The following is a 19023-nucleotide window of genomic DNA, read 5'->3' as shown; positions in this document are numbered from 1 at the left end:
GCTAGCCTAACTTCCTTTGATGGGCAACGATGAGCCTGCAAGTTAACATTAGCCTTCTACATCTAGCTACATATTGAACTTCCATCCTCTCAGGCCATGGGCACAATGTATGAAATAATGGTTGGATCAGAATCGCCTGTACTGGCCAGTAGTGAGAATTAAATCAAACCACAAGTCCAAATCCCTATCTCCATCCATGGCTAATTTAGGAAAGGGCCAATTTTAGCTACCTAGCTAGCCACTGGAGGAGAAAAACCTTGAGATGCAACAATAATATTTTTTTCTGTAAATGGAGTTAGGCTTTTGATGTGATGTGATTGGTGTGAAGCCAAATCCAAACTGCCTTCCCTTGACACTTTTTTTGGGGGGGTGTGCCAGGACCATTGAAATGTGAGCTCACTCAGCTGATTGGTTCTTATTTAATTGTCAAACAAATTCAAGGGAGGCCAAAAGCTGGCTGGCTTCCCTTGCATTCAATGCTACAGGCGGCAACAATATCATACTCTTTTTGACCAGACAGCATCAGAAGACCCTCAATATTTATTGGAGAGGAGCATCAAGCTCATCATCTTGCATATTCACCACCCTGTGAAGTTCATCATAACTTATTTCATCTGTAGCCTAATAAATTGCATTGTTTCCCGAATCGTAGTGGGAGGACCACACAACATATCATCGTGTGACTCCAAGTTTACTTCGATATGATGGTTATTATATCAATATTTGCTCATAAAGGCATTTCCACCATCATTTCTCACATCGTTCATTTTACCGACACCAAATTATCCCACCATGTCAAACGAACAAATTGTCTGTCGGCATTTATACAACTGTCCAGGCATTTCATGTTTTTCAGCCCAGTCATTACTTTTTTCATGTGTCAGGTAATTCATCTGCATGAATGGTTAAATGGAAACTTGGGCTCCTAAGTGGCGCATCGGTCTAAGGCACTGCTTCTCAGTGCTAGAGGTGTCACTACAGACCCTGGTTGGATCCCAGGCTGTATCACAACCAGCTGTGATTGGGAGTCCCATAGGGAGGCGCACAATTGGTACAGCGTCGTCTGGGTTTGGATTTGGTCAGGGTAGGCCGTCATTGTAAATAAAAATGTGTTCTTAACTGACATGACTGGCTAAGAGTATGCTTAAAACCCATCTCTGAAAATATCATTCATAAATGTTTGATCAGGCTCATTACAGTGTTGTCACGCAAAACCCATGGGCCACATGCAATACCTCCAGAATTGTTCATGCAGTAGCCTTCTTCCAGGCTTAAACTACACTGAAGAAAGCAAGGGATGGATGGTGTAGTATTGCCTGGGCTGGGCTGCAGGTGGCACTGTCCAATAGCTGAACTGTTCTTAATCTTCTGATATGAGCTGACCAACCACATGGTATCAGTCTCCTGTGTTAATATAATATATACTGCATGGCTTAAACCATTTCCATAACAGTCCACTCCCATAAGCAATGTGTGACATTTGAATATATATTCAAAGTTAATGTCCTATCTCTTGCATTATTACAGTAATAATATTATTACTCAGATGATCTTTGGTGCAGTTCAAAAACAGGGAGTTCATACAAACTCACACTTGTAACTTCTGGTTGAGAGACAAATGATTTTGTGATTCTGTCGTTGATGATTGTTCTGAAAGGGGGGACTAGCTATTATCCATCTAGGCCCCTGATGAGGCCCTCTGGGCTGGGCAGACCCCGCGGATAGGTGGGGCCCAGAAGGATCAGTCCTCTGGCACCTTGCCACATTCTGAACAGAACACGTCAGGGTATCAGCTTACACACAACTGCACTGTGTCGACCCAAACTAGGCTACAGATGTCATTTTTTTAAACCACACGTGGGTGTTAATGAAACCATTGTCCCAATGTTTACAAGGTGCTTGAGAAATGGCATTCTGTTATTTATACTGTTTTTGTTGATTGTCATTTCATGACAATTGTGGTAGTTTCGGTAAAAATGGATTTCTGTATAGCATGTTGGTTCAGTTCTCTCAATGCTTGGCCTTACACTAGAAATGACCCCACTCTTCTCTCTTAGCAAATTAAATGCATTGATTGCTCAAGTCTGGCCCTCCTTCACATAATCAAGTGTATATACTGTAATATTTCACCCAGAACGGATTCCATCTGTTTTTCTCTCATAGCATTTCCCTGCACCTTCATGAAAGAGGGAAAGACAGACCAGGCAGTTAAAGTACATATGGAGAACAAATGTGGGATAACATGTGTCTTATAACTAGCATCAGACCCTCTCTGCACAATCCATCACCCTGAAGCATCTTTACTTTTACCTCCCTCTGACATTCATTTGCTTCAGTTCTGAAGAAAATGACAAAATATAACAGAGAACCATGTTATTAAAAAAGCCACTCTAAATCTGGCTGTCCTCTTGTGATTTACTTCTGATACTTTTTACACATAATTCCTTCCAATCAGGCCACTTTTTCAGCTACAAAGTTTCCATGTGTGTGTGTGTGTGTTTAAACAGCAAGGAATTAAGGGCTAGTTCATGATGTTCATTTTTGCATGTCATGGACATGTACACAAACCTACAACATGCATTACAGACCGGCCAGGCAAAAGGAATTGTCAGGTGTCAGTGTGCAGCGGGTAGGACGGAGTCAGGCGTAGGACACAGAACTGAGTAAAAAAACATACTTTACTTGAAAAACCACAAAATAATTCCACGCTGGGAAAATACTCCAGCTCACAGAAATAGCGAACACATAACAACGAACAAACACGCACAAAACCATGTGGGAACCAGAGGGTTAAATAGGGAATAAATAATAATGTAATTGAAACCAGGTGTGTACAATCAAGACAAAACAAATGGACAATGAAACGTAGATTGGTGGCGGCTAGAAAGCCGGTGACGTCGACCGCCGAACGCCGCCCGAACAAGGAGAGGCACCAACTTCGGCGGAAGTCGTGACAGTACCCCCCCGACGCGCGGCTCCAGCAGTGCGCTGACACCGGCCTCGGGGACGACCCGGAGGACGAGGCGCAGGACGATCCGGGTGGAGATGGTGAAATTCCTGCAGTAAGGAAGGGTCCAGGATGTCCTCCACCGGCACCCAGCATCTCTTCTCCGGACCGTACCCCTCCCACTCCACAAGGTATTGAAGGCCCCTCGCCCGACGCCTTGAGTCCATGATGGCTCGAACAGTATACGCCGGGGCCCCCTCGATGTCCAGAGGGGGCGGAGGAACCTCCCGCACCTCAGACTCCTGGAGTGGACCAGCCACCACCGGCCAGAGGAGAGACACATGGAACGAGGGGGTAATACGGTAATCAGGGGGGAGCTGTAACCTATAACAAACCTCGTTCAGTCTCCTCAGGACTTTAAATGGCCCCACAAACCGTGGACCCAGCGGCAGGGCAGGCGAAGGAGCAGGTTTCGGGTCGAGAGCCAGACCCGGTCCCCCGGTGCATACACCGGGGCCTCACTGCGGTGGCGGTCGGCGCTCACCTTCTGCCGCCTGATGGCCCATTGCAGGTGCACATGGGCAGCGTCCCATGTCTCCTCCGAGCGCCGAAACCATTCATCCACCGCAGGTGCCTCGATCTGGCTCTGATGCCACGGTGCCAGGACTGGCTGATAACCTAGTACACACTGAAAAGGAGATAGGTTAGTGGCGGAGGGAGTTTTGGGCCATCTCTGCCCTGGGGATGAAAGCCGCCCACTCCCCCGGCCGGTCCTGGCAATAGGACCGCAGAAACCTACCCACATCCTGGTTTACTCTTTCCACCTACCCATTACTCTCGGGGTGAAAACCTGATGTGAGGCTGACCGAGACCCCCAGGCGTTCCATAAACGCCCTCCAGACCTTAGACGTGAACTGGGGACCCCGATCAGAATCTATATCCTCAGGCACCCCGTAGTGCCGGAAGACGTGGGTGAACAGGGCCTCCGCAGTCTGTAGAGCCGTAGGGAGACCGGGCAAAGGGAGGAGACGGCAGGACTTAGAAAACCGATCATCAACGACCAGGATCGTGGTGTTGCCCTGTGACGGAGGAAGATCCGTCACGAAATCCACCGATTGTAATTTCCCTCTGGGCAGGTGTCTAGGTGCCTTGCACTGGGCGCACACCGAGCAGGAGGAAACATAAACCCTCACGTCCTTAGCTAAAGTGGGCCACCAGTACTTCCCACTAAGACAGCGCACTGTCCGACCGATGCCAGGATGACCAGAGGAGGGTGACGTGTGGCCCAACAGATCAAACGATCGCGGACATCAGACGGAACGTACAGACGCCCAACTGGACACTGGGTGGGAGTGGGCTCTGTATTTAACGCCCGCTCGATGTCCGCGTCCACCTCCCATACCACCGTTGCCACCAGGCAAGAAGCCGGAAGAATGGAAGTGGGATCCGTGGACCGCTCCTCTGTGTCATACATCCGGGAAAGTGCGTCTGCCTTAGCATTCTGGGAACCTGGTCTGTAAGGTCGGGTGAAAATAAAACGTGTGAAAAACATGGCCCACCTTGCCTGGCGAGGGTTCAGTGTCCTCGCGGCCCGGATGTGCTCCAGATTACGGTGGTCAGTCCATATGAGGAAAGGGTGTTTAGCCCCCTCAAGCCAATGCCTCCACGCCTTCAGAGCCTTAATGACAGCCAACAGCTCCTGGTCCCCCACATCATAGTTTCGCTCCGCCGGGCTGAGCTTCTTCGAAAAGAAAGCACAGGGGTGGAGCTTTGGTGGCGTACCCGAGCACTGAGACAGCACAGCACCTATCCCAGCCTTGGACGCGTCCATCTCCACTATAAATGCCAGGGAGGGATCAGGATGAGCCAGCACGGGAGCCGAGGTAAACAGAGCCTTCAGGTGACCAAAAGCCCTGTCCGCCCCAGCTGACCACTGCAGTCGCACCAGTCCCCCCTTCAGCAATGAGGTAATGGGAGCCGCTACCTGACCAAAGCCCGGATAAACCTCCGGTAGTAGTTGGCAAACCCTAAGAACCTGCACCTCCTTTACCGTGGTTGGAGTCGGCCAATTACGCACGGCTGAAATGCGGTCATTTTCCATCTCCACCCCTGACGTGGAAAGGCGGTACCCTAGCAAGGAGACGGACTGTTGGAAGAACAGACATTTCTCAGCCTTGACATACAGGTCATGCTCCAACAGTCGACCAAGCACCCTGCGCACCAGGGACACATGCTCGGCGCGTGTAGCGGAGTATATCAGAATGTCATCTATATACACCACTACGCCCTGCCCGTGCAGGTCCCTGAAAATCTCGTCTACAAAGGATTGGAAGACTTATGGAGCCTTCATCAACCCGTACGGCATGACGAGGTACTCATAGTGCCCAGAGGTGGTACTAAATGCCGTCTTCCACTCATCCCCCTCCCGGACACGCACCAGGTTGTCAGCGCACCTGAGATCCAATTTTGTGAAGAAGCACACCCCGTGCAATGACTCTGTCACACTGGCTATGAGAGGCAGTGGGTAACTGTACTTCACAGTGATCTGATTTATACCTCAATAGTCAATACACGGGTGTAAACCTCCATCCTTCTTCACAAAAAAGAAACTCGAGGAGGCAGGTGAAGTGGAAGGCCGAATGTATCCCCGCCCCAGAGATTCGGATACATATGTTTCCATAGCCGCCGTCTCCTCCTGTGACAGAGGATACACGTGACTCCTGGGAAGTGCTGCGTCTACCAGGAGATTTATCGCACAATCCCCCCGTCGATGGGGTGGTAGTTGAGTCGCCTTCTTCTTACAGAAGGCGAGAGCCAAATCGGCATATTCAGGGAGGATTCCATAGTTGCACCTATGGAAACACCTACACACCTCCCTGAGTACTGATGTGACCATCCCTTGAGAGCCCTCTGTTGCCACGAAATAGTGGGGTCATGATAGGCCAACCAGGGAAGGCCCAACACCACTGGAAACGCAGGAAAATCAATCAGGAAGAGACTAATTCTCTCCTCATGACCCTCCTGCGTTATCATACATAGTGGAGCTGTGGCCTCCCTAATCAGCCCCGACCCTAAAGGCCGACTATCTAAGGCATGTACAGGGAAGGGCACATCAACAGGAACAATAGGGATCCCTAATCTAAGTGCAAATGAACGGTCAATAAAGTTCCCAGCTGCGCCTGAATCTACTAGCGCCTTATGCTGGGAATGCGGGGAAAACTCCGGAAATTCTATACACACACACATGTGCGCAACAGGGAGCTCTGGGTGAGTCGAGTGCCTACTCACCTGGGATAATCCACCAGTGCCCTGCCTGCTGCCTCGACTCCCTGGGGAACCTCCCCAGCACCGACCAGCAGTGTGCCCTCTGCGGCCACATGTGGTGCAGGAAACGGCCCCCCCTCCGGTCACCCTCAGAGCAGCACCTCGGAGGTGCTGGGGGATGGAATGGACGGGCCCCGATCCGGACATCCGCTGGTGGCCAACAGGTTATCCAGCCGGATGGATAAATCCACCAGCTGGTCGAGGGTAAGGGTGGTGTCCCTACATGCCAGCTCACGACGTATGTCCTCACGTAGACTGTACCGGTAATGGTCGATCAGGGCCCTTTCATTCCATCCTGCGCTGGCTGCCAGGGTCCTGAAGTCCAGTGCAAAGTCCTGTGCGCTCCTCATCCCCTGTCTAAGATGGAACAAACGTTCCCCCGCCGCTCTCCCCTCAGGTGGATGATCGAAGACCGGGTGAAATCCTCATAGTGGACCAACGCTGCGCCTTCTCTCCCCCATACGGCGTTGGCCCACTCAAGTGCTCTCCCCGACAAACGGGAGATGAGGGCGTACACGCTCTCATGTCCCGAGGGAGCCGGGTGGACAGTCGCCGGGTAGAGCTCCAACTGAAGCAGGAACCCCTGGCACCCGGCAGCCATCCCATCATGGATGCGCTCGGGAGCGAGAGCCGAATCCCACTGGGTCCAGGTGACGGAGGGGTGGACAGCGGTGTGGGTTGGGGTGAAGTGGATGGGGGTGTGGGAAAACCCCCTCTCTCCCATTGCTCCATGGTGTGCAGCACGCGATCCATGGCTGTGCCAAGATTTTGGAGCATGGTCACATGCTGCTGGACGCGCTCCTCCACCGGTAACGGAGGACTGGGTGTACCTGCAGACTCCATATTTAGGTGCGTGTTTCTGTCAAGTGTCAGTGTGCAGCAGGTAGGACGGAGTCAGGCGCAGGACACAGAACTGAGTAAAAAAATGTATCACAAAATAATTCCACGCAGGGAAAATACTCCAGCTCACAGAAATAGCGAACACATAACAATGAATAAAACCATGTGGGAACCAGAGGGTTAAATAGGGAATAAATAATAATGTAATTGAAACCAGGTGTGTACAATCAAGACAAAACAAATAGAAAAAGAAACGTAGATCGGTGGCAGCTAGAAAGCCGGTGACGTCGACCGCCGAACGCCGCCCGAACAAGGAGAGACACCAACTTCGGCGGAAGTCGTGACTGGAATAGCAGCTTACAAAAGTTTCAGCTTTTATTGCTAGCATGTCTTACTTGCTGAAATTGTTTTGTATTTTGTATTATTATTATGTTGTTTCCAGTAGACAAGTTGCGAGCCATAACTGAACATCATGTTCTTGTGAACTGAGAGCCAGTGCTTGACGTTCTGGAGAACCCAGCCTAGAACAGCTGGAGTTGAGGTTACTTGGGGACTGACTGGTCAAGAAATACCCTGGGGTAAACACACCGATGTTGATAGGCTATGTTATTCATCAATACAATTGCAGTGATGACCAGCATTTTAAGAGACAAATTAAAATAGTAAATAAAAATAATTGCCATTATACTGAACAAAAATATAAACGCAACATGTAAAGTGTTGGTCCCATGTTTCATGAGCTGAAATAAAAGATCCCAGAAATGTTCCATTCACACAAAAAGCTTATTTCTCTAAAATGCACAAATTTGTTTACATTTCTCCTTCAAGCTAATCCAGCCACCTGTCAGGTGTGGCATATCAAGAAGCTGATTAAACAGCATGATCATTGCACAGGTGCACCTTGTGCTTGGGACAATAAAAGGCCCCACTAAAATGTGCATTTTTGACACAACACAATGCCACAGATGTCTCAAATCTTGAGGGAACATGCAACTGGTATGCTGACTGCAGGAATGTCCAACAGAGTTGTTGCCGGAGAATTAAATGTTCATCTACATCTACAATAAGCCGCCTCCAAAATCGTTTTAGAGAATTTGTCAGAACATCCAACCGGCCTCACAACCACAGACCACGTGTAACCATGCCAGCTCAGGATCTCCACCTCCGGCTTCTTCGCCTGCGGGATCGTCTGAGGATGGGGAGGGGTGGTGCTGAGGAGTATTTCTGTCTGTAGTAAAGCACTTTTGTGGGGAAAAACACATTTTTATTGGCTGGGCCTGGCTCCCCAGTGGGTGGGCCTGGCTCCCAAGTGGGTGGGCCTATGCCCTCCCAGGCACACCCATTTCTGCGCCCCTGCCCAGTCATGTGAAATCGATAGATTAGGGTCTAATGAATTTATTTAAATTGATTGATTTGCTTCTATGAATTGTAACTCAGTAAAACCTTTGAAAGTGTTGCATTTATATTTTTGTTCAGTATAAATACAAAAGAAGTATACCTCAAAGGCTACTTCCCACAATGTAAATTAAGACAAAATCTTGGGGAATCTGAGGTGAGGGAAGTGAGAGAGAGTTCTGGAGCTCTGTAAGAGTCTGGTTCAGATTATTACAAGTCTCCCTCCCTCCCACTCTCCTCCTCACAGCACTGCTGTCTGGACAGAGTCTTCTTATCTGAGACTGTACAGTGTGCTGGCAGTTTGTGAGCTTGAGAGATTGATATTGATTGACAGACACAGACACACAGGACCAGACAGAGAAATACGGACAGTGTGGACCTCGGGCTGGCTTTGATTTTGGTCGTGCATTAGTTTGAAGGTACTTCCGCTTGTCTCCTGGTTTTGGATTTTTTACATTTAAGACTGCAATGCTTCCATTCTACCTCTTCACCCTGTTTGGTGAGTATAGAAAACAAATGTACAGTGAATATGTGCATGTTTTTATACATGCAGTGGCGCTTGTTTTAGTGTCTGTATGATTCATCCATCTTCTCTCTTCTCCCAGCCACAGTCCAAGCCCAGATCCAGCACTTGCCAGGCTCCTGTAGCTTTGAGTCCAGCACCTGTGGATACACATCAGACCCAAACTTTTTAAGCTGGACGCTCAACAAAGATGGTAGGAGACTTTGAAAAAGGTTGAAGACTATCCCCTTTAATAACACTGACAAGTGCCTATAATACAGTAGCTTCCCACTACGCACAGACCTCAATTCAACGTCTATTCCACATTGATTCAACTACATTTTATTGAAATTACATGGAAACTACGTTGATTCAACCAGCATGTGCCCAGTGGGTTATCCCCCTTAATTAAAGTGCTTGAAATACTTGTTGCTTATTGAAAACATGAGAAGACTGTCCTCTCTTCTATACAGAGTAGTGCCTGTAGTAGTGTCTGTAGTAGTGCCTGTAGTAGTGCCTGTAGTAGTGTCTGTAGTAGTGTCTGTAGTAGTGTCTGTAGTAGTGTCTGTAGTAGTGCCTGTAGTAGTGTCTATAGTAGTGCCTGTAGTAGTGTCTGTAGTAGTGTCTGTAGTAGTGCCTGTAGTAGTGTCTGTAGTAGTGTCTGTAGTAGTGCCTGTAGTAGTGCCTGTAGTAGTGTCTATAGTAGTGCCTGTAGTAGTGCCTGTAGTAGTGCCTGTAGTAGTGTCTATAGTAGTGCCTGTAGTAGTGTCTGTAGTAGTGCCTGTAGTAGTGTCTGTAGTAGTGCCTGTAGTAGTGTCTGTAGTAGTGCCTGTAGTAGTGTCTGTAGTAGTGTCTGTAGTAGTGCCTGTAGTAGTGTCTGTAGTAGTGTCTGTAGTAGTGCCTGTAGTAGTGTCTGTAGTAGTGTCTGTAGTAGTGCCTGTAGTAGTGCCTGTAGTAGTGCCTGTAGTAGTGTCTGTAGTAGTGTCTGTAGTAGTGCCTGTAGTAGTGCCTGTAGTAGTGTCTGTAGTAGTGTCTGTAGTAGTGCCTGTAGTAGTGCCTGTAGTAGTGCCTGTAGTAGTGTCTATAGTAGTGCCTGTAGTAGTGCCTGTAGTAGTGCCTGTAGTAGTGTCTATAGTAGTGCCTGTAGTAGTGTCTGTAGTAGTGTCTGTAGTAGTGCCTGTAGTAGTGCCTGTAGTAGTGCCTGTAGTAGTGTCTGTAGTAGTGTCTGTAGTAGTGCCTGTAGTAGTGTCTGTAGTAGTGTCTGTAGTAGTGCCTGTAGTAGTGTCTGTAGTAGTGCCTGTAGTAGTGTCTGTAGTAGTGTCTGTAGTAGGTCTAGTTGTACTAGTTGTTGTACTTGTTGATGTGGTTTATGCAGTTGTTGCTCTGATGTAGAGAAAGTGGGGAGAGAGAGAGCCATCTGGACTGCGTTTCCAGCACACATCTGGAAACAGTGAAATAACAGATTTAGGCATTCACAGCTCTCAGATGTGGTTCTTAGTAGTACTATTATATCCCAGAATGATCAAAGGACACATAAGAATGCAGATTAGATTTTTTTATGACACCTGCTATATGTAATCATTATGTTTGCCTTAATTAAGACAGGGACTACTATATGTAATCATTATGTTTGCCTTAAGACAGGGACTACTATATGGTAACTGTAAGCAGAATGTGTCTCTTCCTGTTTTTGTCTATTACTTGTGTCCTGTTGTGGCAGACCGTCCACCCTCCTTCCTCTTCATCATCTGGTTCCTCTCTTCCTTTTTTCATCCATCCTTCCCTGCCACTGTCACCCTAGGCATCCTTTGAAAAAAAGCCTAATGACAATGGATTAAGTAGGTCCTGTTATACTCTCTTCCTCTCTTTCTGTTTTCATAGAACATCTAGTCAATCTGTTTCTCTGTTCTCAGGGTCTTTCATCTCAGTGGACCCAGGCCTAGAGGACCAGGATGGGCAGGAAGACATGTCAGAGGGAGAGGAGAGGTCAGAGGGGGTGGGCAGAGCAGTTCTGCTGGGCCCATCCATGGAGCAGGAGGACTGGAGCTGTCTGAGGCTGGTGTACCAACTTTCCGGATCAGGCTTTCTGCAGGTCCAACAGCGCAGAGAGGGCGAGAGCTTCGACCGGGCCCTGTGGAGCACCCAGACTGCCTCCGACAGCTGGCTCATCTCCAGCATTGACCTCCAGAACAGCACCGAGCCGTACAGGGTAAACAACACACCCTCAGGAACATGGGAGGCACATACACACTGTTAAAATGTATGGGCTAATATAAACACTGCCACACTTAGGTGGAGGAATGGGGCCTTGAAAATATTCTAAAGAGCCCCCCAAAAGATAAACATAGATAAGTCCAAACATGAAATGACATGCATGTACTGTATCTGCTGTTCAATCTCCGGTCTGGTCTGATAACTGCTGCTATGTTTTGCATGTGACATCTTAAAGGTGCTTCCTGCTGCACTCAACCCGACTGGTTTGATAGAAATAAGGGAGCATGATAGAAACATGCACTGCACACAGGCAGTCAGGCACGAGCATTACAGTAACTAACCATGCACTTGACCTTGAACCTGCCTGGGGGGACCTGCCTTAGCTACACTCACTTGGGAGCTGGGAACTGTGCCATTAGCCTATGGTGGTATAGTCTATATGTCGTACATTCCCACCCAACATAATGGGGCACAGACATACTGTACAATACCTTCATATCCCCTCCTCATTCATTACCGATTGAGGGCTATTACTGAACATCTGTTTCCCATCAGATTGCCATTGACGGCAGACCTGGTGAGAACAAAGGCAGTAGTGTGGCCATCTTTGAGATACGCATCAACCCTGGATACTGCTTAGGTCAGTGAGTCACACCCATATCATATACCCTCGAGATTTGTAAGACTTTGAAAGTGACTGACATCATGCACAAACACACACAGGTACGTATGAATGCACACACACACGCATGATGACAACATAATGACTCATTCCGTATCACTTTTCATCCAACAAAACATGTTCATTATGTGACGATAACATTACAATAGTCACATTTATATTTTATCTAGTGTATATGAAATGTTGATGATATATAATGTATGTGCTTTCCTCTTTTACTCCTTTTATCATCTGCCTGTTTAACTTGCTCTATTTACTATAATAAAATATAACAAGAAGGTTTTAATGAGAGAGGGCCCTCGGTCCGCTTCCTCACAGTGAAGTGTTGTATTCATGGTTTACTGTCCTGTTGTCTCAAGAGTGTGACTACGAGGAGTCCCACCTTTGTGGCTACAGAAACCAGTGGAACACCAATGTCAACTGGTACAGGGGAGGAGGAGCTGCCCGGGACACTCAGAGCAACATACCTTACGTCCACACACAGCACAACGGAGCAGGTGAAGCCTTAGCAACTCACACATTTAAATGCTAGTCGATGTATAGCAGATATCGCAGCTCAACACTCAAAAAGAATATACAACTGCTCAACACAGGCCACAAGCAAATGACACAGCCAAAATGAACAAGAACCACACAAATAACTCAATACAGTATTAACATTCAACAGAACAACGGCATTTCGTACATTCAGCAGGAGACACTCAACTGGCCTCCTGCTAAGTTCACAAATACATTTTTAGTTTTTTCATATGGCAGCAGAATGCCAAAATATTGTAGCTTGAGGAAGTACAATGGACAATAGAATCTAGGAAGTTTGGTTGGTATCATCCATAATGGCTTCAAGTTGAAAATCAAAGCTGCCATTGCCCTCCCCTCCCAGGTCACTACATGTATGTGGATTCTGTGTACGCCAAGACATTCCAGGAGGTAGCCAAACTGGTGTCTGCTATGACAACGGTGCCCATGTCGGGCTGCCTAAGCTTCCAGTACCAGCGGGGTGAGGAGCGAGGGAACCTGTTCTCTGTCTACACCAGGGACCAGGCAGGCCAGTACCAGGAGCTGTGGAGAGCAGACCCAGAGGACCAGAACCTCAATGACTGGACTGCTACCACCTTGGAGTGGATACCTGTGCAGGTGGACATCAAGGCCCCGTTCCCTCTGCAGGTCAGTGGGGTGCAGATGTTTTCACAAGGAGTGCACATTGGATTTACATTCTGATTGAATACTTTGTACAGTGAGCAGCATGTTCACTTCTTCATGTGTTGGTCTGATCTGCGGATGTTCGATGAGTGTGATTGTATGTGTACACCTGCTCTCTCCAGGTGGTGTTTGAAGTCACGTTCAACAGCCCCAGAGGGGGTCACGTGGCACTCGATGATATTGCCTTCTCTCCTGAGTTCTGTAGTGCAGAGACAGGTGGGTCTGGTTGGTCCCTCTCCTCCTGTTTCCATCACACAGTAGATTTACATTTTACTTTACATTAACTCTCATGACTGATATGGATGGAGTTAAAAGGTAAAAGAGGAGAAAAGCATTATGTTAAAGAGTATTGGGCTGCAGCGTCCTAATGTGTCCCATCTGTGCTACAGAGCCAACATTTGATCCCTCCATTGCCAACTGTGACTTTGAGGTGGGTTTCTGCCACTACACCCAGGATCAGATGGAAGGATCCCCATGGAAGAGAGTGTCAGTCAAGCCCAACATCTACAGGACTGGGGACCACACAACAGGGGCAGGTCAGAGATGATACAATGTTGATCACACAAAGATACGAGAAGCGCAATGAGTAAACAAGAGATTGTTTCTCTAGCTGCTCCTGCTGACCATTTGCAATGCATTCAATTTGACTTTGGTAAAAACCTGAAGCGTTTCAGGTGTCAGAAAGACCAGTGCCTGGTGCAAAGTGAAAATGTTCCATGGCAAAACGATAGACAGGAAACAGAGCTGCCAAAGACAATAATAAGAGTTATTTCTCTCCCCACAGGGTCCTTTCTTCTAGCTCACTCTCGGCTGAGTCCACGTGCTGGCTATATTAGCCGCCTGCTCGGGCCTCCTCTGCCCGGCAACATGAAGTACTGTCTGAGGTTCCACTACTCTCTCCGTGGATTCCAACAGACAGACCAGGCTCTCACCGTTTACCTTCAGGATCAGAGTGGAATCACACAGGACAGGATATGGACCCAGAACGACAAGTCCAGAGGTGTTTGGATAGCAACGGACATCACCTTCCAGAGTCCACAGGCTGCAAAGGTAAAATGTATTAAAATATATTAACCCCCTAATGCACACATTTTGGTGGTTTTGGTTCCATCTTATTTTTTGGAAGATTTAGGCTTTCTGATAATGTATCAATATAAGAATTTAAAAAAAACTTTTACCCCCCCACACCCAGAAACGCTGTGCCATAAGGGTACTAAAACACCAAGGAAAATCGGATATTTTCAGAACACTTACATTTCATTGCCTCTCTAACCTGATTCTGGAGTCCATTATTCCTGGCTGTCACTTAGGTGACAGCCCCCCCCCTCCCCCACACTGTCAGATGGTATGATTCTAACACTTCGATTAGGCTACTTTCACTGATAGAATGTCCCTGTGTCCATTACCTGTGAATATCAGTAGATATGTTGGCAAAAACATTGACCAAGGCCATAATTTTACATAACTTTATTGAGCATGATATTGCCCTGAAAATTAGCCTAACTGCACAACGTTGCAAATGTTTTGAATATATAACAACAAAATATGTTCAAAACCTATCAAATATGCTAATTTAGAGGTCCCTACACAAGGACATATGTTTTTATTGTCAAGTTCTCTCTATTTAAACATGCAAAATAATGAAATGTATTGCTCACACCATGCACTCACATCGCACTGCTTCCTGAAAGAAGGCCCCTGCCCCAATTGAGACATCACACCAACTTCTGCATCTCATTGGAACTTTTGCAGACATGATATCACATATTGTCATGAATTTGAAAATAATGCCTGAGGGCAATGATGTGCAATAGAGGGTTAATTAACCCCAGTAGAGGGTTAATTCCCTCTTTAGTTAGTCAGTTGTTTTCATTCCTCGTCACAATTGATATCCTGTGCATGCCCTGCCTATAATGTTTTATATGTACAGTGGGGGAAAAAGTATTTGATCCCCTGCTGATTTTGTACGTTTGCCACCTTACAAAGAAATGATCAGTCTATAATTTTAATGGTAGGTTTATTGGAACAGTGAGAGACAGAATAACAACAAAAAAATCCTGAAAAACTCATGTCAAAAATGTTATAAAATGATTTCCATTTTAATGAGGGAAATAAGTATTTGACCCCTCTGCAAAACATTACTTAGTACTTGGTGGCAAAACCCTTGTTGGCAATCACAGAGGTCAGACGTTTCTTGTAGTTGGCCACCAGGTTTGCTCACATCTCAGGAGGGATTTTGTCCCACTCCTCTTTGCAAATCTTCTCCAAGTCATTAAGGTTTCGAGGCTGACGTTTGGCAACTCGAACCTTCAGCTCCCTCCACAGATTTTCTATGGGATTAAGGTCTGGAGACTGGCTAGGCCACTCCAGGACCTTAATGTGCTTCTTCTTGAGCCACTCCTTTGTTGCCTTGGCCGTGTGTTTTGGGTCATTGTCATGCTGGAATACCCATCCACGACCCATTTTCAATGCCCTGGCTGAGGGAAGGAGGTTCTCACCCAAGATTTGACAGTATATGGCCCCATCAAATGATGCGGTGAAGTTGTCCTGTCCCCTTAGCAGAAAAACACCCCCAAAGCATAATGTTTCCACCTCCATGTTTGACGGTGGAAATGGTGTTCTTGGGGTCATAGGCAGCATTCCTCCTCCTCCAAACACGGCGAGTTGAGTTGATGCCAAAGAGCTCCATTTTGGTCTCATCTAACCACAACACTTTCACCAGTTGTCCTCTGAATCATTCAGATGTTCATTGGCAAACTTCAGACGGGCATGTATATGTATTCTTGAGCAGGGGGACCTTGCGGGCGCTGCAGGATTTCAGTCCTTCACGGCGTAGTGTGTTACCAATTGTTTTCTTGGTGACAATGGTCCCAGCTGCCTTCAGATCATTGACAAGATCCTCCCGTGTAGTTCTGGGCTGATTCCTCACCGTTCTCATGATCATTGCAACCCCACGAGGTGAGATCTAGCATGGAGCCCCAGGCCGAGGGGTATTGACAATTCTTTTGTGTTTCTTCCATTTGCGAATAATCGCACCAAATGTTGTCACCTTCTCACCAAGCTGCTTGGCGATGGTCTTGTAGCCCATTCCAGCCTTGTGTAAGTCTATAATCTTGTCCCTGACATCCTTGGAGAGCTCTTTGGTCTTGGCCATGGTGGAGAGTTTGGAATCTGATTGACTGATTGCTTCTGTGGAAATGTGTCTTTTTTACAGGTAACAAGCTGCGGTTAGGAGCACTCCCTTTAAGAGTGTGCTCCTAATCTCAGCTCGTTACCTGTATAAAAGACACCTGGGAGACAGAAATCTTTCTGATTGAGAGGGGGTCAAATACTTATTTCCCTCATTAAAATGCAAATCAATTTATAACATTTTTTACATGCATTTTTCTGGATTGTTTTGTTGTTATTCTGTCTCTCACTGTTCAAATAAACCTACCATTAAAATTATAGACTGATCATTTCTTTATCAGTGGGAAAACGTACAAAATCAGCAGGGGATCAAATACTTTTTCCCCCACTGTAACTGAAACTGTTGTGTTGGGGGCTTTGAAGTTTGTTCAGCCTTACATAGCTCATATCTTTGACATATTTTTTATTCTGAGTCCTTTGGTTTGGCTCCAGCTTTGTAAGCAGCAGCAGTTAGACAACAAGGTTTAATACGTTTCACATAAAATGAAACAGGATGCCGAAGTCAGTAGTCAGAGATTCTCCTCACTGGTTTTTCTTTGGAAACTCTTTTGCCCTGATAAAACATGCATTATTTGTTCAAAATCTAAACATTACCCTATCACAGTTAATTAAATAGGTGTAACTCTGTCTGTAAATGCATTATGCAGTTTTCAGAAGCCATGTCCTCTGAGAATGTATGTTGTTGAAGACTTTGCCCCTGCTGTCCAGGTGGTGTTTGTCAGCACATGTACAAACTTCTGGGACTGTGGTTCAGTTGCTCTGGATGACATCAGTGTGAGCCTCGGGGACTGTGATCTTACAGCAGGTAACTTCACGCTCACTGATGCCCACAGGATCTCTGGGAGTTATAGTGTCTCTGTGATAAACACATTGTCCCTTGAGAGTAATTGTGGGTGTCCATCTGCAGGTTTACTCCTGTCTGTCAATGGGCACTGTAACTTTGAGATGGGTCACTGTGGGTATATTCAAGACAAGGAGGGTGATATGGGTGACTGGGTCCTGGTGAGAGGGCCTACCCCTACCTCCTACACCGGGCCGAAGGGAGATCACACCACAGGAGTCGGTGAGTATCCAATGCCCTATAACATTCCTTAAAAAGAGTAATTGTGACATCATTGTAGTCTGTTTCCATGTTATACTGTGATAGTTGGAATTTGACCCTGTGAAACTCTGTTAGGGTACTACATGCACATTGAGGCGTCTAACATGCTGCCTGGTCAGAATGCCCGGTTACTCTCCAGTCCTCTGAGGGGGTCCAGTGGTCCTCAGTGCCTACGTTTCTTCTACCAGATGTACGGCTCAGGCACAGGTGAGCTTAGCATCCATCTGAGACAGGATGGAAAGGATGTGTTGCTATGGAAACACACTGGAGAGCAGAGCATCACCTGGCTGAAAGCAACTGTGGAATACCAGAGTGACCAACAGCATCAGGCAAGTGGTGAAAAACTTCACTTCTCCTCTACCCACCAACCCCAAATTACAACAATATATTCAGGCAACGATTTGAAGAATTAAAGCACCCAGTCCTATTCACATGTGCTCAGGCTAAATACGTTTTTACTGAGCATCATTTGTTGTCCTTTTTCTCCTATTGATCTAGGTTGTTTTTGAGGCCATCAGGGGTTCCTCAATAAGGAGTGACATAGCCATCGATGACATTGTGTTTGAAAGTGGACCATGCCCAGGTATCTGTTGCCCTATTAATGTTATACAACCTCTACAAACATGGATTGTGTTGAATTGTTTTGCTTTGTGCAATCTTTCAACTCATGGCTCATTTTATTTTTCATCCACAGATATTGAAGTCAAAATGACCCATTCCCCAGGAAACTCAAATGACATTGAGTGAAGGAGCAGAGGACAGGAAGAGTGCTGAATAAAATGCATGCATCAATACTATGCTGCACATACGGACAAAAATGTACACAAACATATTTTTACATTTTATTTTGCCGGTGTACTAATAGCACCGAATCGTTTTGCACATATTGAGGTCAAACATAAATGCCTCGAATTGAGTAAAAGAGATTCTGCATTTACAACCAATCAAATGATATCACTGTACACATTTTTAATTATCAGTCACACCTGACCCTACTTGCTCTTTGTAGAGAAACTGGTAGTAGTCAGTCAACATTTTCCAAGCAATAGAGGCTGTGTTGTATTCAAAATAATATGCATTAGATTAATGCTGAAATAAAGACGGATGCTTATTCAACATGCGTGTCCTTGTCTTGATCTTATTTATTACATTTTTTATTTAACTAGGCAAGTCAGTTAAGAACAAATTCTTATTTACAATGACGGCCCACAAAAAGGCAAAAGGACAGGGGCTGGGATAAACATTTTTTTAAATAAAATATAAATATAGGACAAAACACACATCATGACAAAAGAGACAACACTACATAAAGAGAGACCTAATAAAACAACATAGCAAGGCAGCAACACATGACAACACAGCATGGTAGCAACACAACATGACAACACTACGTGATCAGCAATAACAAAGCATGCTTTTGTCTTATGACTTTGTCATAATTTTTAAAGGTCTACAAGAGTATTGGCACATTTTATAGAACTATAGCTAATATTTTAAGAATATTTGGTATTGGTGCACCTCTTACTGTATTCTGACTGCCACTATCTGGAAGACAGAGATACTTCATTACTGTAATGAACTCTCTTTGCTGTAGGCATGAAACATAGGGCGTTACTGACACCTAGTGG

General features: G+C 46.3%; 1 protein-coding gene across 1 annotated transcript; it reads left to right on the top strand.

Moving 5' to 3' along the window:
* The first annotated feature begins 8696 nt into the window (after positions 1-8696).
* LOC106566689 (MAM domain-containing protein 2-like) lies at positions 8697-18511 on the top strand. Its single transcript, XM_014134978.2, has 14 exons — positions 8697-9005; positions 9112-9222; positions 10922-11217; positions 11778-11862; positions 12264-12401; positions 12785-13068; positions 13227-13320; positions 13494-13640; positions 13889-14154; positions 17002-17098; positions 17201-17356; positions 17471-17724; positions 17894-17978; positions 18090-18511. The coding sequence occupies exons 1-14, from the start codon at positions 8975-8977 to the stop codon at positions 18140-18142; spliced, it is 2097 nt and encodes a 698-aa protein (XP_013990453.1). The 5' UTR covers positions 8697-8974; the 3' UTR covers positions 18143-18511.
* The last annotated feature ends 512 nt before the right edge of the window (positions 18512-19023 follow it).

This window comes from Salmo salar, chromosome ssa01 (genome assembly GCF_905237065.1).
Source record: "Salmo salar chromosome ssa01, Ssal_v3.1, whole genome shotgun sequence".
Lineage (NCBI taxonomy): Eukaryota > Metazoa > Chordata > Actinopteri > Salmoniformes > Salmonidae > Salmo > Salmo salar.
This window is presented reverse-complemented; position numbering and strand designations above follow the sequence as displayed.